This window comes from Sinocyclocheilus rhinocerous, unplaced genomic scaffold (assembly GCF_001515625.1).
Source record: "Sinocyclocheilus rhinocerous isolate Xijiao unplaced genomic scaffold, SAMN03320098_v1.1 scaffold629, whole genome shotgun sequence".
Lineage (NCBI taxonomy): Eukaryota > Metazoa > Chordata > Actinopteri > Cypriniformes > Cyprinidae > Sinocyclocheilus > Sinocyclocheilus rhinocerous.
In genome coordinates, this window is record NW_015652278.1 from 291,890 (window position 1) to 313,842 (window position 21,953).

The window sequence follows — 21,953 nt, forward strand, 5'->3', positions numbered from 1 at the left end:
ACAATCCATGATGGTTCCAGATCTGTATTATTATTATTATCGGTGCATGTAAAAATCTATGTTTTTCAGAGCCTAGAACCAGACAGTCTAATCTGAATCTGACCATTTTAGAAACTGTAGTGTTATGCTATCAGTGGCAGCAGAAGGAAGCATAACATATAACTGTGGTTTGATTCTAAACTAAGATGCATTCAAAGCAAGATCCCAGTAAGGCTCTCAAACTCTAAAAAACATGAAAGGATCGGTTGTTAACAGTGGAGAGGACACATTTTGCTAAGTTTAAATGTGCTATTTTGTTCAAACAGTACTTACCATGTTCACAGAGGCACCTTTGACCTCTTGCCTATAATACACTACAGTATTCACAGGAAAATGCAGAGGGTTGCAAGCAAGTCAAATGAATTTTCACCAAAAAAAGTAAGGAATCCATGGCATAAAACCAAAAATACAACACAGAGCTCTTAAAAATTTGTAAAATAGCGGTCTCAAATCACACAAGAATTATTTGAATGACCACCATACAAGTAACACACTCGTGTAGAGGTGAAATTTAACATCACTATAAATACAAACTTATAAAAGGATTTAAACTACTGGTTGAGCATAAAGGCATATGTACAAAGTGAACTTTTTTTTCCCTCCATCATTCTACTAAATGTCAGATACATGCTGATATAATGAAGATGGTGAATGTCTTACACAGGGGTGATTTTAAAAGTACCAGTCAGTGCTGTTTTCATGCACAAATATAAAAAGACAACCTCAAATTACACTCATGTGGTAATTATTCATCAATAGTTCATGTTTCATTTAATCCTATAAAAGCAAGGTATTAATGGAAAACAAAAATGCGTATTCCCCCAAAAAAGATGGAAAACATATTACTTCATGAATAGGGCAAATACGCATTGTTTTCTTAACATGATCAGTTAAAATGTGTCAAGCAAATGAAAGTCCCCTTTGCTTGCAGGCTTATGAACTGTGTAGAGGAGAAATCTGAGGGAGATCTCAATTCAAAAATGAACAAACCGCAAACAACAACCAAAAAACAGGAATTCCCCATGTTCCCACTGAATTTTAGAAAATACTTGAAAACGGTCCAATTGAAAAACTGCAAAATAGTCACATCACCTGTTTATTAGAACCATTGACATTTCCACAAACTAACTTCCCCAGCAAGATGAGTATTAGCTGTTATTGTTTGAAGATGACCCCATTAACCCCAGTCAACGGGACTACAGGAATACCTACAACTTCCTGTTGGGATGTACTGTGCTGTACATCACATATCCATGGTCAGTATGTAGACGATTAAACACTGGGAATGAAAAATAAAACACTTTTGTGTCACTGAATTTGAAAATTCAATTTGAAATGTTTAGTCTCGCCCTACACAAATAAGGTGGCTAAGTTGCGTTTAAGTTCCGTACATCACAGTGGTTGACAAAGTGCCTCATGCGTCCAATTGACACAATGTATTCATGAATATTCCCTTAATTAGCTATTGTGTCCATTATTAAGGGAACCATAACATTCAATACAACACCTTTGGCACTAAGTGTTCTCCATTTGACTCAAAATGAAAAAAGCCCATTTAAAAGGCCCTATAGAAAGGCCTAGGATGTCTTTGCATGTACAAAGGTTTAAGGTGCATGATCAATTCTGGTAGACATAAGTTCAAATTGTATGCATGATATTGTTAATATTATTTAAGGGATCTTGAGTTATCGCTGCAACTTCAGAGCCGCAGAGAAAAAAACCCTGTTAATGTGCATGACTTCTCAATCTTTAAATGTTTTCAAACATTCTGACCAAAAACGGTTCTCCTCAATGTTTATGATAGAAAGATCTTGTCAAACCTTATGTGAAACTACATAGAATATAAGAAGAATTGGTGCAGTGGTAGAGGGCATGTGGTCGAGACCCAACACAGTCATGGTTTTTCACCAAGGGCCATTGCTCAGAATAAAGCCAATTCAGAAAGATCACTGACCCTCAGACATGGGCAATGTTTTTCGAACGCTCTGTGGAGGCTCCCAGGTATCGCTGTCATCAGTGTCGTCGTCATCTTCATCTCCCAAAACAGGTCCTTGCTCCTCAACCGCAGTCTCATTTTCACCCTGTGACTCGTCCTCCTCCTCAACTTGGTCTTCATTTCCCGTTTTATCTTCAAACGGGTTGGTACCAATTTCCTCCTTCTGATGAATCTCTGCAAACCACTCTCTCACCTGCTCGTAGCTCATGTTAGACTTGGCGACAAGCTCATCCAAGTCCTGTTCATTCAGGAACTTGTGCTTCAAGTAGTACTCCTTCAGAGTATCCCGTCCAGACTTGAACCTGATTGGTAAATTCTTCTCCGATTCTGTGTGCTTCTTTGCTTTTCTACTACGGGTTCTTCCCCAACCGCGGTTTCGAATCCTCCGTTTTCTGTTTTTGTTGCCATTCGTTCCTCCCATGTTTCCACTTTGATAGTAAAAATACCACTTCAAGTTGCCATTCTTCCAGGCATAGCGTGTGTCGCCAAACCAGTTGACGATGTAGGAACGAGGCAGTCCACTCTCCTCAGCCAGCTGGTCGTATTCTTCCATCGAGGGCCACTGGGTGCGAATGAACGCAGTCTTCAGAACATGAAGCTGCTCGGGAGTTTTCTTAGTAACCTTCTCTTTGCTTAGCCTCTTTCCTCCAGGTGGAGTTTGGCTCCCCTTATTTTGGGACGTTTCACCATCTGCTTTTGACTCTGAGGAATCAGGCACAGGGGTTTTTCTTTTTTCTGTAAACCAGGCATCGATCTCACGTCTGGTAAGTTTCGTCTCGGTCCTCAGCCGGCTGAGCTCTTCATCAGTTGGTGTGTCACATTTCTGAAAGCTTTCATCTAGGACCACCAACTGCTCTGGTGTCTTTTCTTTAAACTTCTGCAGCGTAAAGTCCGGGAAGGGGTTCCAGGTCTTGGCACGTGTCTCCTTCTCTTTGATGGGCGATGGCGTCGGAGACTGTGGCGTTTCATCGCTGGAGTCGATAACAATGGTGGCACTGCTACTACCCCTGGGATTGTCATTGACGATGAAGGCGTGGCTGTTCTTAGAATTGCGCTGGTTGTATCGGGTGTCGCTGAACCACTTTTTAATCTCACCTTTGGTGAGGTTGGTCAACTTCATTAGCCTAGCTATCTCAGCATCACTGGCAAACTGATTCTTCAGATAGCTTGCTTTCAATTCAGACAGCTGTTCCTTGGATTTCTTAGGCCGCAGGCCAAAGTGATCGGCACTGAGTGCAGAGTTCTCCTGAGGGGTCAGCGATGGGGGCTGAACTGTAGTAGCTCTCTTAGTTTCACTGAGCGCAGGGCTTGTTTGATTAGTTGTGAACTTGGGCGTCTGGCTTTGACTGGGCATTCCTGCTACTGTCAGGGTTATCGGTGTGGTCACTGGGAAGCTGTTGGCTGTGCCAACCTGTGTCAGAACCAGACCTGGTTGACCCACAATCTGGCAGGTCTGAAGAATAGACTGCAGGCCATTAGTGGCGGAAAAATGATGGGCTGGGATGACTGTGATGGTCTGGGGAACTGTGTGGACTGTGCCATTAAATTGCTTCCTCCTGGCTTCCTCAACCTCTTCTGGGGTCCAACTAACACCATGCTTCAAACGCTGAGCCGAAAACCAGATCTTTATCTGCTCCTCACTGAACTTGGTCTGTGCTGCAAGACCCATGATTTCAGACACAGACGGGTAGGGGAACTTCTTGTAGGTGTTGACCAGGACTGCATTGGAGTCCATCGCAGCATTATATGTGGGAATACTACTTACTGGTATTAGAAGTTGAGTTTGAGCACTCTGCTGGGCCTGCAAGGCAGAAAGCACCTGGGCCAGGCCTGCCGGAAGAACCGTCGCAGAGTTCATAACCAGCTTCTTCTGATCTGCTACCACAGGGTTTGAAATATTGACAAGAACGCTGGGCTTTACAGACTCTGTGAACAATGGGCTCATGAGTTCTGGTGCCATGCAAGTGGCCATCACCGACGCTTCCAGTGGCTCCAGTTCCATCTCACTTTCAATCACTGCCTCGCTTTCACTTGTGCCTTTTAGAGACACAGCTATTCTCTTGGGTTCAGACTTGCTTTTCATTTTCATTATAGGAGTCTTGCTGAGAGGGATTCCAGTAAGTGAGGGGTCATCACTATCCACCATCTCTTTCTGCACAAAACCACCCTCGGCGATCAGATCAGAGATGGGCTGCTCTAGTGACGTTTGACCAGAGCGTTTTCCTGAAGAACGACATTCCTCACTCGAGAAATGGATCCCCTCATGTTCTGTAGGGACAATTAAAGGATTACTTTGATTAGAATCAGTATTGAGCACGAGTGTCTGATAGGTAAAAAGTGCATGACTTTTGACTTGTTAAAGTTTTTTTTTTTTTTGGTCCTAACCAGCTGCAACCGTCAACAGCATTGTGCGACAAGAGGTTACTTATTGTTTTTTCCTTTTTGCATTCTGCAAGATAGCCCCGCCAAATTCCATTTGTCCAAAATCTCACTCAACATAGCTGTATATAAAACATCAAAAAGATTTTTATTTTGCAGCAGAACTTTTAATGTGAACAGAAATGTTACTTGTCATGTTGCACTTGGTAAGGACACAGCACCATGCCAACCAGGACAAAAAAAATTGGCCTTGAGAAAGTGAACTTCACCTGTTTCTGTTTCCATGGGAACCACTGCTCCCTCAGTAGGACCGTCTGCCATACTCTCAGCTCCTTCATTCCCTTCCAGGGCCTCCATATCAGGATCTTGCTCTACAACATCTGATGGAAGCACCATGCAGGGGGTAGTGGACTTCCTTCTGCTCGACATTGTGTTTGTGAATGTGAAAAAGAAAATATAAGATGGCCAGAACCTCCAGGAGGTTGAATTTACATGCTAAACGTTAGTCTCATTCCAAGATTTGAGCTCAACATCCTGAAAGACACAGAGAAACAAAAACACACACACACAAGACACTGGTTAAAATGTAAACATGGGACAGTTGACCTATAATTAAAAACATTTACCGATGCATTCATAGAGACACTAGATCAAATTACCACACAAGTGTAGTATCTTCTGCTGCATTCCACTATTTTCTTGTTTGACACAATCAGTATTGTATAAAGCACTATATAAATAAAGGTGACTTGATTTGATTAAAGACAATAATTTAGAATTAAATGCTAATCCAACACTGCAGAATCTAGGTAGCACTTTACAGTAAGGCCGTATATGTTAACAGTAGATTAAACGTCAGTTAATGTGAACTTTTTTTTTAATCGGTTATCTAACATGTGACATATTTATCTATAGTCCTATAGGTTTAGTGCATCTGCATACACTGTAGTGACCTACAGCTGTCAGATATCTATTTTTGCTGAATATTATGTTGACAATGTTTCATAGTTTTTCTAAAACTAAAAATCAGCTTTGAAAACACTGAACATGAAGTAAAAACTGCCAATAACTCCAAAATATGAAACCGCAATTACAGACAATTATTTAAAATGTACTGTAACATGTTTATTGTGCGTTTGATTTTATAAATTAAATTTTGACATGAATGACTCCGTTTCATGTGGTGCAAATAAATAAATAAAAATACCAGATACAAATATTGAACAAAAATATTTTTATAATATTAATAATAACGATCTAATAATAATAATAAATTTAAATGTTAATGACAGTGATCTTAGTTAAAGTTAATTCCCATAACTATACATATCTAACATTAAAAGTTGTGTTTACATTAACTACTGCATTAAGAACAAACATACTCTAAAAATGAATAACGGAGCATTTAGAAATTAATATTAATAAATTATATAAATGACACAATGCATTAACCATTGTTAATGTCTTCGGTCCCTTTGTGTCACTATATAATAGGCTTCACCACTGAACAATAGTTCAGTTGCAGACTGAGAAACGTCAGACGTGCGAGACGAGTTCAGTTTATGAGCGTTTAGAGTGTGTTCCCTTACAAACACTGGCGGTTCCATTGTACACTTGGCACAGATGATAAAACCATGGTAAGAATTTATTACCATATTCAAGCACTTAAGCGTTATCATTTAACCATGGTACTACCATATGCACCATGGTATTTACTGAACTACCTTTGAGTACCAAGTTAATGGTACATAAATTTCAGCACCATAGTATATATCAACGTACAATGGTGTTACCAGATACCATCATTATACAATGATACATTGTATATGTATGGTACCCCAAGAATGCTCAGAAAATTACTATGGTATTACCATGTTACAAAGTATAAAAACAAGATAATACCACGGTACTTTTTGTTAGCGAGGGAGCTTCAGGGATGCGCTGGAACTCACCGGCCGCGAGCTTCAGTGTCAAATCGCGGCTCTGGGTGCGAGTATCCTCCGGTTCAGCAGCAGGAAGAGCGGAGGCGAGACGGAACGAGACCCGCCGCACTTAGCGGGGGGAAAACCCTGGATGGACCGGACAGATTCCACGCCGATCGGATGTTTCTCTCCCTGATGTCTCAGTTACTCTATTGTTTGGCCAGGCACACTGCGCTGGTGTTTTATGGGTCTCTCAGTAAACACAATAATCATCTAGAGCGGAGGAGAGACGGAACGAGACCCGCCGCACTTAGCGGGGGGAAAACCCTGGATGGACCGGACAGATTCCACGCCGATCGGATGTTTCTCTCCCTGATGTCTCAGTTACTCTATTGTTTGGCCAGGCACACTGCGCTGGTGTTTTATGGGTCTCTCAGTAAACACAATAATCATCTACGCACATTTTAATGGCAGTTTTTAATGATCATCAGGCGTCACCGCTGTCAGTTATACGTCGTGACATCATCGCCAGGCGACTCCCAGCCGTCACGTAAAATCAGCGTTAAAACATGTTTGGACGCTAATTTAATCGAGACACTCACACAGTACTTTGTACGGGCCCAATGCACACACCTGTGGACTTTAATATTGTCTAGTATGCGCTAAGAAACCAGAGCACTGACTATAGAAACGTACAACCTCCAAGTCAAGTCTGCTTTATTGTCTATTCTTCCACATGTACAGCACATACACACAGAGAATTGAAATTGCGTTACTCTCAGATCCTTGGTGCATACAGATAACACTAACTGTAGAACATAAATACAGATAGATACAGAATCTGTATTTATGTTATGAACATCCAAACTATGAAACTGCCCAATCAGAGCCAACTTGCATTCACGTGACCCTCATGCATCTCTTCAAGTGGAATTTTCCTCATGTTTCCTACTAGCTTGATTTAGATATTATCAGAAACAGAAGAGTAGAAACCACAAGCGATTACAACACACAACTATTTGCAGTACTTTAGGCAAAGAGTAGATCAGATGTTTGTACCATTACCAAACTATATGCTTGGTATAAAAAAAAACCCCAAAGACTGATAATTGTGATAAAGGCTTTAATATGCACAACACTCAAAGACATGACTAAAGAATTAGCAAAATATAATTTATAGACTAGTTATTATAAGAAATATATAGTATAGTTTGTTTAAAGAACTAGGAACTCTTCAACTTCTTTTGACATCTCCTGGAAAATAAAAGAAAATACATGTTTAGTAGGCAGATAAAGTCAATAAGCCTTTTAAATATGAAAAAAAAAAATGGTTAATCACAACTAGCAAGTTTTAATGTACTGTACAATCAACAGAATAGTGAGTTAATAAGGCAGCAGGACGTATTCTTGCATAATCTACATGTACCTGTATAAGTGCAGTCTTGTCATTATCTTTCCTGTGTCTATAAATACTCTGGCACAGCAGAGCATACAGTTTCTCCAGTTGATTGACCTCATATCCCTCTGTCATGTCCACAACTGTCTGTAGAAGTTCCTGAATTAATAATGAAAACGGAGATTGAAAACACCTTTTCAATGTAGAAATCAAGTTAACATGCATGCATACTTCTTCAGTTTTCCCACTATCTGTTATTGTTTCTGCAGTTAGATGAAGATATCGGACTTACTTTCAGTTTGTTGTGGTCCACGATGAGAGGCATGTTCTTCTGCTCCAGGATCTTCATGGCAGCATCCACACTGATGAGACTCTGCTGTTCGGCCTGCATCTTAAAACCTCTCATCATCCGCCTCAGTCTCAACTCTGAAAATCCCATGCAAACTCAAGTACTGCTTCATGTTCATTGAAACACCACAACTGTTATAAAATAAATGCTAAATGTTTTTTGTGATTTGCTAACCTGTTCCTGTGTTGTCCTCTGCACTTGGCTCCGTCCTCTTAGTTTCAGTGCTCTCTGATTCTTGGACACCATTTTGGCCATTTATGGCATTATTCTGGGTGGTCTCAACACTCATGACTTCGTCTAATGCAGAGGCAGTATTGCCACGTTCTTGTCCTTCATTAGTGATGTTGTTATTCTGTGCTACAGCCGTGGATTCTGAGGGTTCCTCTGTACGAGCACAGCAATCAGTCTCCATTGACTCACATTCAACATCTTTCATCTTCTCTGGATCTTCACTCTCAGCCAGTTTTCCATCTTCCTCTTCATCCTCCTCTTCGTCCCCTGATTCTGCTGTGTTAGGGTTATCTTTTGAGTTCAAATGTGAGCAAGACTTCTTTCTGCAGATGAAGCCATTTTTCCATCGGTTTTTCCTCTTCTTTTTCATCTGTGATGCTGTGGATAGACAAAACATTTCATTCACAGCCTGCATGAAAGAAAGCCTACCAATCTGACTTAATGTCAAAAGTACTGGTAAAATATTTTAAGTATGTAAGTCAATGCAATTTTTTTTTTCATATAAATCAAACAATATCGACGAGAAAAACAAAACCACTCAATTTATAATAACGCCGTTATTACTGTCTCTTTAATTGAATTGGCAAAGTTTTTTTATTTTTTTATTTAATTGGGACATACCTTTAAAGGCTACATGCCATTATTTTAATGTTAATATTTAACTTTTAAATATATTAAATAAAATATTAATTTTTAACATTAAATAAAAATGGCATGTAACCTTCAAGTATGTCCCAAAATGAAAACAATAAATAAATAAATAACAACAATAATAATTTTACAATGGAAAATGAAAACTGCCAAATAATAATAATATTGTGGTTTCAAAACTGATATCAAGACTCATGAAATGTCACAAGTGCTGATAATTTAAATCAAAACTACAGATGCTAAAACCTCAAATCCTACCTCATGCATGGCAGTTTTGAGAGGCTCTACAGCATTGATGTCAGGCAGTACAGCTTTGTTAATCACCTGTATTAATTCCTGTTTGACGTGGTGATATCACTGCTTGTGCTGGCACAAGTGTAGCATCTTTACTGGGTTCTGGATCACCCGTCTTCTGCTCCACTGTAGCAGACACCTTTGGCAGCACGTGGTAGTAGGCAGGAGTGAACAGTGACGAGATGGAGCCTGAAAATAAAATATTAGAAATGTGAGTGATGGCCACAGTCTCACTCCAATCAACATATGATCTACAGTAGCATCAGCGAAACCTCGTCTGATGCGAGACTCCTTGATCTCAGCGCAGGTCTTCTCAAAGTCCTCATCTAATTCATCTCTGATTATGGCATGCACAGTGTCCTTGAGTGCACAGGCACGGTGTCTGATGAGCCGATCTATTAAAAGCACAAACATCATAGCTATTGCATGCCACAGAAATCACACAAATGTTATGCAATTATGCAAAACACACTTGGAAAGTCATAAAGGATAGTTCTATCTCTGAAATTTGACCACATATGCCATCAAAGTAAAACAGCAAATGCTGACAAACCCTTTACTGCACATTTGAGTTGAATGCAAACTGTAAACTGCCTACATACAATAAGGTGGTTGTGTCACCAATGTTCAGTAAATAAATCACATACCAGTCAAAAGTTTGGAATAATTACAATTTTACAATGTTTCTGGAAGTCTTTTATGCTCATCCAAGGCTGAATTTAGTTGATCAAATATAAAATAAAAACAGCAACATTGTTAAATATTACACTAAAACTGCCGGTAGGTAGCTGCAAGTCTTAATGAGTAAATCATTTATTTAACGGATTCCTTCAAATGGCCGATTAATAAAAAAAAAAAAAAAAAAATTATGAATGGGCCACTGAATCATTCAGGGCTCATACACATTTTTACCAATAAATTTCCATGACTTTTGAGACATGACATGACCTAATGTTCCATTATTTTACAAGTATATATGTAAAATAAGAATAAAAATCCATTAGAATTTATCATAGCATCTGTTAACTAAAACGAATGACTATTAATGCTACTTATTTGCTTTCTATTCGTTTTAATAATAAGTACAAGCTGCGACTGTGCCAGAAGTTACTCCACGCAGAGAACATATCACATCACTGAATATTATAATTTATTTAACCAATATTATCAACTAAACTCAGGACCTGAATTTCATTTAGGAAACCGTTTAGGTCTAACAGTAGTATTCAGGTCCAGAAATTGAATAAACTGTAAATTAAAAACAATTCTTAAAATTAAAGTTACAAAAAGTTTAGTCAAGAGCAGTGATTGATCTTTTTTTGTGTGATTGAGTGATTTTTAATTTTTTTGTCTTTTGTTGTTTGATTAACATTAATGACAGTCGGCACAGCTTTATTAGGGTGCTGTCCCTTTAAAGGGGTGGTTCATTGCAATTTCACTTTTTTTAATGTTAGTTAGTGTGCAATGTTGCTGTTTGAGCATAAACAATATCTGCAAAGTTACGAAGCTGAAAGTTCAATGCAAACGGAGATATCATCTTTTAAAATTCTGGCGGTTTAATGCCTACAAAAACGGCTGGTAGGGACTACAACAAGTTACTTCCCGGGTTCGTGACATCACAAACCCAGATAAACCCCGCCCTCGGGAAAAGGCAGCAAAGGGGGCGAGGCCATGCTGCGCTGCTTTAGAGAAGAGGAAGAGAAAACTAGAGGTGCAGGTAAAAATCTGTCTTCTAATGATTCTAATGGATTCACAAGTTTCAAAATCAATGTTCTAAAGCAGCGGTTCTCAATACTGTTCCTTGCGTCCCCCTGTTCTGCATCTCTCTCTCTCTCTCTCATTCAGCTCAGCTCCAACAACGAACTGTTCCAATTATACACTTATTTTCACATAGCTATGAGAAGCGTTAAACATGGACACGCGTGCAGTTGCTGTACTGTATTAAAGCTTTAATCAGGATAAAACCGTATATAAATACATTAAATATATATATATATTATTTCATTTCCAACACTGAGCTGTTATTAAAAATATGACTATAAATTTAGTGTTAAATACAGAGACAAAATGAAAAGAAAACGCCATTTCTGAAAACAGTCAGTTCCGTTCCCCTCAGAAACACATTCATATAAAATTCAATATTTGGATTTTCTTCCTATATTTTGCGCATCGTGAACAGTGATCTTGTTCTGCCTGCAACAGTATTTTCTCCTCTTTGTGTCCGTATTCAGCATCTCTGGCCTCTGTTAACGCCCGTTTACAGACTAAGTATAATAATAACGGAATATTTCCACACAAATGGCCATTGGGGAAATGATTGCAGTGCAGTTTGTGTGCAAGCACGGAACTGAAGATAGTCTGAAATAAAACAAAAAATGTCCGGTGCATCTGTAACTTACTCCAGTCCAGTGTATAAATTCAATATAGATTAATCATTGTTAAAGCTACAAAGTTACTTGCCAGGGCGGGTATTTTGATATACTTTTGTATTTGCCCGCTGCTGTCAGTGTGCGCGCTGTTCACACAGAACACAGCGTGCGAGTACTGAATGTAGTTGTCTTTCGCGCCCAAATGCTTTTTAATCGCTTGAATTTTTAAATGAACAAGTCTTAAAAACACATGCAAATGATAAGTCGTGAGGCGATGTGGCCCGATCGGGCAAGTGACAAATCCGTCTACTGTCCCGAACGTCTTTCACGCTGGCCCCCGGGCCATCGGGCAGTCCCTTATTGTCAAGCCCTGATAAGCCTACCATTAAAAGCCGTGCTTGCACAGGTACTGCAAGATCCTCTTCAATAATATCCTCTGCTTCTCAATCGGGCTCCCAGTGAACCACCCCTTTAAGACCGACTGCTTGGATCCAATATACTGATACACAACGGTTTTCTTTCTCAACTGCTTACATTCACTTAAGACAAAACCGACAGTGTTTATGAGGGTACTCGCCAGGACAGGCATTTTTAATGCTTTGGATATGACTGCAAGCGCACAGAAAACCGTTGTGGAGTGTGTGACTACCGAATGGTTTAAAAAGTCTTAAAAAGAAAAACTTAATGTGCAAATGATACAGTTTTGTGACGATGCAACAATGCCCCGTTCAGGCAAGTGACAATTATGTCAACTGTCCCAAAATATCGTATCGCAGCATGCAGCAGCTGCGCTGATGTAAAGCCATTTTGGAAGCGTGAAAGAGAGAAGACTAGATACCGCTGAATCACTTGTGCTGCTTTCATATGACTAATTTGATCTGATATTCTGTGTGGATTTATTTCCATCTAACCTACATGCTATATTAAATAAATGTTTGCGGGAACTTCCCGCATTATAAACGCAAAACCTGTGGGAATGAGTAAAATGATGCGATATATGCGTGATCCCGCACCGACCTGATTAAAAATATATTCTATTGCACAGATATTTGTGAAATAAATTTCCAAGACTTTTCAAAAACTTTCTGGGTTTACAAATTTTTCCAGGCCTGGAAATTGTTTTTTTTAAATTCCATGACTTTTCCAGGTTTTTTACGAACCCTGATAATTGGCTTGATTTGTTAAAAACCATGGATTCACTTAGTAACAAAACACAGCTGTGTGTTGCTCGGAGATGCACAAGAGTTCAGCTGTGGCTTTGTTAGGAGCTTTTGATTTGGTAAATTGAGCAAAACAGACAATTCTGGGTCTAAAATTTAACACAATATTAACTTGTTTATTCAGCTATTGTATAAAATCATTACCACATATAAAATTGCGCAGATATAAAACGGTTTTGTATTTAATGGTTAAAATTCTCAGCCTACCTGAGGGGTCTCTGTCTGGGTTGTACTCGAGAGCATTCTGCCAGATCAGATCCACATCCTGCAGGTAAGCCGCCACAGTTTCATACTTGTGCAGATCAATTTTGGAGTGAACTGTGGACAGGTCCATAGGCTGTTTGATGACTGTAGTGTAATCGGGAACCTGTCCCCCCACAAAAAAAAAACACACACACACATATGACCTCAGTGAGTACATGGCACTGGTTCACAAATATCAACAGCTGGAGAGAGTTGATACAGAAGGGCTGCGGGACTAAAATCTTCGCCTTACCTCCTCTGGGTCCACAGACTTTGTAAAGGCCTTGAACCGTTTGTCCTGAGCTAATCGGTTGGTGACATCCCGCAGGAAGAGGCGGAGTTCCCTGAGCGTATCCTCTTCCTGCTCTTCTAGTTTCTGCTGCTCCTGCTCAGAGAGCTGGCGGGGAGGCGGCGGAGGGGCCGCCGGTAACACCTCCAGTGCCTGGAGGACTAAGGAAAATAAAGTGGGAGTTATCACAGGTTTGCATGAAAATACTAAGAATGTGAAAAACATTACATAAAAAAAGACTTACCCGCTTCTCTCTTAGATGCTGGTGCTTTAGCAGCTTGATTTAAAATAAGATCCTCAAAGAATCTGAGCCTCTCCTCCCGAGATGGAAGCAGAACATTGAACACCTCACCATACTCAACATGGAAAAGGTCCTGCACCTTTAAACAGGTAAACAAACAAAAAAAGTCACACAATAACATTACAGAAGATAAAATGCATCACAAATGCCATTTCATTTACTCTTTAAGCCAAACAAGCCCCAGTACTGTTTATACAGTACACGTGGTACCTCAGGATAGAGCGTGTGGTGAGGAAAGCTGCATGTGGCGAGGAGGAGGCATGGGCAGAATGAAGGGATGTCCTGCAAGAGACTGATGAATGTGGCCTTTAAAGTTGAGCTCACTGTGTCCCACCAGCGCTGGATGTGTGGAATATACAGAATGCTGGGGGCAGTTCTCCTTGCCTCACAGAAAACCTGATGTACAATATAGATTGATAGTAATTTGTTAAAACAAGTTCATCTTTGTATCTTGACCTCTAGTATAAATTCAGTGTGTTTACCTGTGCACAGGCCTCCTCTGGGGTGGCTGAACTGACCCCATACAATACAGCAACATCGAGTGTATAAACAGTGAATTTCTCCAGGGCGTGAAGAATAGCAGGAGCCAAGTGTGAGGTCTGACCAGAGCCCGATGTCCCACAGAGCAGCAGTCTGGGTCTGAATGAGGTGGGCTGCTGCAGGGCACTCCTGCAATACATGTAATGAAAGAAATTAAGCAGAGCACAGAGATGACAGGCAGGTCAAAACAACTCCAAATATACCACAGGTTGAACACGTTTCACTATTGTCATCAGTGAAATTCTGTAGCTATTGAACATTTTGAACTCTCCATTATTAGTCTCATTATTATTATTATTAGAATAATAACCTAATTAAAATTTGACTTTTACGCAATATATGTGGTGGTGTTGTTTTTTTACATATGCATAGGCCTGATTAAGAAAAACTGTTGTTGATGATAAACTGGATCTGATGAAAAGCATTTAAAAAAATAACATCCTGTCTTAAAACAAATCTTTAATTACACAAAACTTAACAGTTTAAGTTTAAAGGCTTCCTGTGAACTCATATCTGTACACAGTGAGTTAAACCACAAATGAACAGTTCAGTCAAGAAAAGGGAAATTGTGTACATGACACTCATGTCTAACCCTTAAATTGGATAACAGTACATTATTTGCCACAATAAAACATCAGGCTAGGGGTGTGCGATATTGACAAAAAATGATATCTCGATATTTTATGGGATTTTATCGATAACGATAATTAGACGATATTTTGCTGAGTGTGTTATTGTGCTGGTACCTTAAGGACTGCCGAAGACAGCTGACTCCTAATGTTTTTAATATTCTTCATATTCTGTGTGGTGGTCAGTTCATACTGATAGAAATTAATCTTTTCCAATAAGTTTAAACTGATTTTTGCATTTTATGGGGCATTTTTACCGTTATAAAGCCATTTTTTCTAAAAGTGTCCATTATCTTTTGAGTCAAGCTTTGTTTAAAATATTGCTTGTGCTTCCCCATATGCACCAAGTCAGCACAGAAGTCAGTTCATCGCATTTCTAACCTGTTCAGATGAAGAGCAGATGCAGCCAGTCCAGTGTTCTTCTGGCTTTTATTAGTAATGCACACGGAGGACCCCTCATCTTCACTCTGTAGTAGATCTAAGATGCCAGACACACCCTCTAAAATGGAAAATGAATTGATTATGAATTTCAAAATACAAACTAAATTAAAGCTGCAAGCAGCGATGAAAGGGCCCTCGCACCCGGGCTCACCGCCACCCGGTGGCTTTTGGAAAAGAGCAAAGAGTGGGCAATATGCATTTAAAGTGGTAAATATAAGAGGAATATGTCAAAGTCATTTATATGCGCCAAACTTCCTGCTGCCAGCTGGTGAGTGGTGTCTGTCCATGCAAAACTCACTGACATAATATTAGGGTGTTAAGAGTTTGGTTGCTACAGTGTTATGCATGCGTGCTCTAGGGTTGTGACGGTGAGGAAATTTTCCCACCGGTTAATTGACACGTGACAACACCGGTAATACCGGTATCACCGCGGGGGCGGGGCGTTCCCTCTTTTCCTTATTTCTATAAAAAATCAAAACGACGGTGGGGGTCGGTGACGCGGTGGGCAAGTGACGTAACCGGTGTTGCGGCTTAACACCGGTATCACCGTCAACACCGTCTATCGCGGCAAGCCTAGCGTGCTCTGAGTGTTTTAGCACACTGCTAGAGGGAAGAGTAATAAAAACAGTTGTCTTTACCAGCATCTCTTTTCTTCTTGAGGCTCTGCTCTACATGAGGAAACAGTCTCTGCAGCATCTCCATGGCGTTATTGAGGGCAGAGCTTAGCAGGGGTTCAATAACAGGCGTGAGTGCTTTAGCTGGAGAGGCCACTGCCCTCCGTGAAGCTGGAACTATCTTCCTCATGGCCGAGAGGAAGTCCCGGCCACTCACGCTGATGGACTCCACATCCAGCAGGAGCTTCTGGGAGGAAGCATATATCTGGGGGTAGCATCTACGCAAGGCGCACAGAGCTGCTTCTGAACATACAGCTTTGATGTCTGCGCCACAATAACCTGGAAGCACAGGGAGAGTTTTGACTATTGGTATACAATCAGGAATGATAGTGCAGTTCATTCTGGCTAAGAACCCCACACTTGGACAGGATGAGACAGTCTGAGGGCTCTGTAAATGCTAGAATTGAGAATACTAGAGAGTAAGAATACTAGAACAGCAGAATGTTACATAACACTGCTACCCAAAACCCAAATACAGCAGGTCCTGGAGGTGTGTCGGAAAGCACCAGACTATGTGTTGGTACTGAGAAAGCGGAGACAAAGGTAAGCTGTTATGTGAGATGCACTCAGGTCGTTTCACATAGTGGAACAGAAAAAGCTCTTACCAACACACTTGTCAGCCAACTCTTCAAGAAACACATCAGACAGCTGCGGGTCCCACTGCCTAGTATGAATCTTCAAAATATCTTTGCGAGCCTACAAATCAGCAACAATGTCTTGTAGGTTACTATAAAACAAAACAAAAACTGCAGTCGAAAATAAACAGTGAATAAGGCATTCCACAATAGAGCTTGAAACTCCCACCTCTCTGTCTGGTAGGCTGAAGAGAAACTCTCTGTCAAATCGTCCGGGCCGTCTGAGCGCAGGATCGATGGAGTCCAGACGGTTAGTGGCTCCAATAACAACTACCTCCCCACGGCTGTCTAGCCCATCCATGAGAGCCAACAGAGTGGACACGATGGAGCTTCAGACAACATAAACAAACAAACAATTTAACAGTTTCATAGCAGGACAATAAGAAAAGATAAATATAAAATAAAAAAATGCAGAAAAACAGACTAACATACCTGTGTATCTGGTCTTGCCGACTGGACCGAACAGGTGCGATACCATCAATTTCATCAAAGAAAATAATTGACGGACGCATCTGGTACGCCTTCAAAATAAAAGACGTAGACAAAATTAGGCATTCATGAATGACCATTTCTAAATGAAATTTAAATTTAGTTTAAATGTGGGCAACCTGGTCAAACAGGAGGCGGAGCTGTCTCTCAGACTCGCCCACCCATTTGCTGAGGCAGTCTGCTCCTTTTCTCATGAAGAACGCCACCTTCCTCTCACCTTGACTGCACTCATTTGCCAGGGCTCGAGCTACCAAAGTCTTTCCTGTGCCAGGAGGGCCATAGAACAGACATCCCCTGCAAACACATAGCATTTAATCAACATACATTCTGCAAAAGGTGATATTCAGCATTCAGTTAGTCATCCAAATATGCATTTTAATGTAAATATTTATCAATATCGCTTTTCATACCTTGGAGGCTGAATCTTAAACTTCTCAAAGACTTCAGGGTAGAGTAAAGGAAACACAACCATCTCCTTCAGTGCAGAGATGTGTTTGCCTAAACCTCCAATGCTGTCAAAGCGCACCTGCACATGGAAACCCAACAGTCAACCACAGGTCTCTACAATTTTTGAAGTTCAATTCGAATGGCAAATACATACTGTTTGGTCAATTTGCATTGGATCAACATCTGCAAGACTTGCTCCAATTTTAATCCTGTCCTTGTGAATTCCCAACAAATCTTCCTTCCGTAAATTCATAGGGAGGCATCTACAAGCGAAATGTGTTTAGATTTTTTATAAACTGTAGTTTAATAATTGCTTTCATATATGAAAGGCTACAAAATCCACAGATAATGATGTCTAAGAAACTATTTTTATAGAGCTACAACAGATTAGGGATGCTCCGATCCGCCTTTTTCGCCTCCGATACCGATTCCGATACCTAGGGTTCGGTATTGGCCGATACCAGTGAAGTTTTTTTCCCCCCATTTAAATAAATGTAGAATTTATATATCTCTGTGTGTGGAACTGATAATCATTCTTTCACAATCTACTAGATACAGACTACTTCATTATAAAGAAAAATAAAATATTTCTTTTGAATGTATAGCATATTTTTAATAAGGCAACAACATATGATAGATACGATAGGACAAAACAAATACAGTGCAGCACGAACTGTTTTTATACAGTCTATGAGCACGAAGCGCTTACAATGTGCGCATCCAGTGTGCAGAATGATTCACTTGAAGCAACATGGCGTCACAGCACATTGTAATTGTAAGCGCTTCGTGTTAAAAACGGCAAAGCACAAAGGGAAGAGAAATTGATGCGTACTCACATTAAGCTATCGTATGGCTTCAGAAGTAACACAGAATAATTCGCACAATCGGAGAAAAAATTAAAAATCTCGGATTTGGATTGGCCTTCTCTGACCGATACCCGATCCGAGAAAAATGGCACTATCGGAGCCGATACCCGATATGAATATCGGATCGGCGCATCCCTACAACAGATATGATTCTGTATTGTGTGCACAAAACCAAGTACGGGATTTGTCATGTTTGCTGTGAAAGACTTTGAACCCAGGTGTCTTTTGAAAGCATACCATCTGTAAAATAAATAGGTTTTACCTGTTTATTGACCTGCTACGACTCTTACTTTTCCGCCTCTCAAATTTATCTTCATCAGAAGAAGAGGATGAGGTGGAGTCACTACTGTGGATGGCATGTCTTCTCCTGAGATGAGAAAGACAAAAGCACAAAAAGACTGTTATTTTAAACTTTGAAAAAACATTTATAGCATCAATAAAGTGTAAACTTTCATAAAATACATCACCACCTCCTTTATCCCAATACCTCTTTCTAAAACATATTAATTTAAATGTGCCCAAAACATTTGTGTAATAATTATGTTAGCGTGACATATCTTAGATTGTTGTGTTTTCTTCACTTTAAAAATCCCTTAATCATCCACATGCAGATGTGCTAAAGTAAGGCTGCAAGAAAGCTTGGTCTTACCCATCACCCTCACTCCTGCTACAACTACAGCACAAGAAACACACAACAATGAGTGGAAACACAAGGGTGCCACTGAGATTACCAAACAGACACTACAGTGCAAAGTAGGAATGTGGTTTTTGAATTTTTGGACTATTCAAGGTGGGATGTTGGGTGATGAAGGGGTTCCGTCTGAACTATTTTTTAATTGCCGGCCTATTAACACAACGTATTTGACCACTGCATTGTGTCTCTTGTACAGATCCATTTTTGAAAGAAGACCCTGTCAAGTCAAGACTCAAACTGATACTAAATTATCCAAGACTTTGCTCTTTCTTGAAAATTGGATTAAATTATGATGAAAAACAATTTGGAGAAAGGCAGATGACTAGTACTGACCTGGTGCCCCTCCTGTTGTTGTACAATCTCCTGGGACTTGAGGTACTAAATGTGTATCTTCGTCTAATTGGGGTGGAATGACGCTTAAAAAATATGCTCTGCTTTTTTGGCTCTGTAATTAAAAAAGATATATTAAAAAAAAGAAATACTGAAACAAAGCATGAAACACAGAAAAGATGATCCAAGTACATTTCAATGCATGGTCTGTTTAATGTACCATAACACCAACCATCAAGAGGCGCCTGGTAACGCACAACAGCTTTTCTTTGTCGAAACTCATAGCGCTTTCCATTGTCTTCTTCGTCTTCATCCTCATCATCATCTCCCTCATTATTTTCCTCTTCCTCACCTTCTCCATCCTCCTCTTGATCACTATATTCTGAAAAATAAATACAGGTTGGTTTAAGTTGCCAAATACATCTGGGGCTAATATAAATGTTTTTGTTGTGGGGCTGTAATTCAACAGTGACACAGAACCACTGCTAGATAAAGGTGCAGGAAACACTGGTTGAGGGTTAATGAGTTCCTAATTCACAATCATTACCATTCTCCTGGTTGTCTGAACTCTCTTCTTGTCCTCTTACTGAAGATTTTGTGATCCTCTTCCTTTTTGTCCCAGAGAAAATTCTCAAATTCTAAAAAGAAACACAAATACAGTTGAGTGAAGTTCTGACTGATCACAGCGGAACTGGAGGAGTCAATGACGCACCTCCTCCTCACTGTCTCTGCTCCTCAGTCTCCGACGCATATTTTGCATGTCATCCATCTTCTGAAGTACAGCCTCTGCCGTGCTAAAACAGACAAAAACAGCCACTGAGAGCCAAGAGCCATGGAAATAGCCACACACAAAGCTAGCTGGCCATCTGAGTTTGAATACAAAGGTATATTTTAACTCATCAAAAAAGGAAGATCAAAACATCTGACATAAATTAGTCACTGTCCTTATAAACACAGAAATATAACAGTGTTTACACTATATTGGTGCATACTTTGTAATGAGCCTGTCGTAGAGGACCGACTGGTTCCTAGCATCAAGCTTATATCGTGTGATTCTGGAGCTACGTCTCACGGCACTGTCTTCCTCACGTCTTTGAATCCCAGCACAGAGGTTTTGAGAAGTTGGAGTTGATTCCATCTCATCTGAAGAAAGAAATGGGTTCATTTTTAGTAAGCTGAAAACCAACAAAACTGCTGTCTTGATGTTTATCAAATACTCTGACGTGCCCACCTGTGTGCTCATCTGCCGACCTCTCCCCCTCTGCCTGAAATCTTGGAGATTTTCTATTAATAAATATATAATAGAATACACAGATTAACAAATAAGACATCTAGTAAATACAGCATAACAGATGATTAAACAAATATAAAAGGACCAGAAATTAAACCATGACAATCCCACCTTAAATGCCTCCCACTTTTCTCATCTTTTGGAGGAGATTTGCTTGTTTGTCCATTCATATCAGCAAAGGTGATATGTCTTCCTCTCTGAGCTCTGCTCCTCATGCTGTTTTCCTCCTTTACAGTCAAAAATCCCTAAAAATTGATCATATGCATACATCATAGCAGTGTCTGCCATGCTATGCTCTATATAAAACTATTTTCTTCGGACCTCACATTATATGAGATGATTATTTGTAATTTTCAAAAGTGTCACACCACATAACTATTTGCAGGTGATTAAAACGGTGAAAGTGTATATATTATGCATTGTGTAACAGTGAGCCATAACTTACTTGGTCAACAAAAAGGAATTCTTATTTTTGACTTGCCAACTAACTTATCCATCTACTGAAATGCACATCGCATTATTGAACCATAAAATCATCCCGCTGAGATACTCTATGTAAATTATTACCCATGTATGTATATCCGAAGTAACACTGCACATCAACTTAATTTTGTTTTGTAACAGTTAACGCGCGCTCATGCAGTTCACTCAAGCATCTCGCGCTCTTTTAACCGCCAACTTTGTTTTGTTAAAGCGAATGTTTTACTGTAACGTTAGGTAAACAAAAAAATTACTAACATATTAGTACTTGTAAAGAAGCGTTATTAACTCACATTAGCAGGGCTATCCTCGGCGCTTGTTAAACTGTCATCGTGGGCCTTTTTCAGTCGCGCGGACTTTCGCTGAGGCGGGTTCAGAGAGAGAAACTCCGAGCTGGAGTCCATATCACCGTTACTGCGTAACATCACCATCTTTAACGAAGCTTATAAGACCCTCAGACCATTCGCTGTCAAACTCACTTCAAAAAGTTTTTGCCAAGATTTTAATATGCCAAATACTTTGAACGATAACGCATCGTTTCGAAAACGCACTCCGCTCCTCCTTGACTTCTGGCGCCACAAACGACGTCACTTTCAAATGACACAAGGCATAATACGAATGTCCTGGCGAGACAGAAACTAGAGCCGTTTAAGCGAATGGCCGCCCTAACAAATGTATTTTTTCAAATATAAATAAGTTATTCAAATAAATGTGATTAAACTATAGAACAGACGTTGCTGGACCTTTCACTGACAAAA

At 39.9% G+C, this 21,953-nt stretch overlaps 2 protein-coding genes across 4 annotated transcripts; both read right to left on the reverse strand.

The window, feature by feature from the left end:
• Window positions 1–1,122: 1,122 nt before the first annotated feature.
• Window positions 1,123–6,622, reverse strand: LOC107714336 (zinc fingers and homeoboxes protein 1-like). The gene is made up of 3 exons (XM_016520151.1): window positions 6,367–6,622; window positions 4,684–4,948; window positions 1,123–4,303 (listed from the first exon to the last, which is right to left on the reverse strand). The coding sequence occupies exons 2-3, from the start codon at window positions 4,841–4,843 to the stop codon at window positions 1,986–1,988; spliced, it is 2,478 nt and encodes an 825-aa protein (XP_016375637.1). The 5' UTR covers window positions 4,844–4,948; window positions 6,367–6,622; the 3' UTR covers window positions 1,123–1,985.
• An 820-nt stretch (window positions 6,623–7,442) lies between these two features.
• Window positions 7,443–21,775, reverse strand: LOC107714334 (ATPase family AAA domain-containing protein 2-like). 3 transcript variants are annotated; one of them, XM_016520148.1, is made up of 29 exons: window positions 21,489–21,775; window positions 20,827–20,960; window positions 20,656–20,708; window positions 20,417–20,567; window positions 20,137–20,218; window positions 19,972–20,062; window positions 19,657–19,806; window positions 19,428–19,539; window positions 19,050–19,073; window positions 18,663–18,767; window positions 17,689–17,797; window positions 17,498–17,613; window positions 17,207–17,381; window positions 17,031–17,119; window positions 16,768–16,927; window positions 16,569–16,659; window positions 15,928–16,242; window positions 15,230–15,347; window positions 14,162–14,348; window positions 13,890–14,075; window positions 13,623–13,758; window positions 13,343–13,539; window positions 13,054–13,213; window positions 9,530–9,652; window positions 9,288–9,446; window positions 8,256–8,690; window positions 8,025–8,158; window positions 7,763–7,891; window positions 7,443–7,590 (listed from the first exon to the last, which is right to left on the reverse strand). In XM_016520148.1, exons 1-29 carry the CDS (start codon window positions 21,624–21,626, stop codon window positions 7,552–7,554), a joined length of 4,098 nt encoding a protein of 1,365 aa, XP_016375634.1. In that variant the 5' UTR covers window positions 21,627–21,775; the 3' UTR covers window positions 7,443–7,551. The 3 variants fall into 3 exon arrangements, with proteins under 3 accessions (XP_016375634.1, XP_016375635.1, XP_016375636.1); XM_016520149.1 differs by lacking the exon at window positions 19,050–19,073; XM_016520150.1 differs by lacking the exon at window positions 15,928–16,242.
• Window positions 21,776–21,953: the final 178 nt, after the last annotated feature.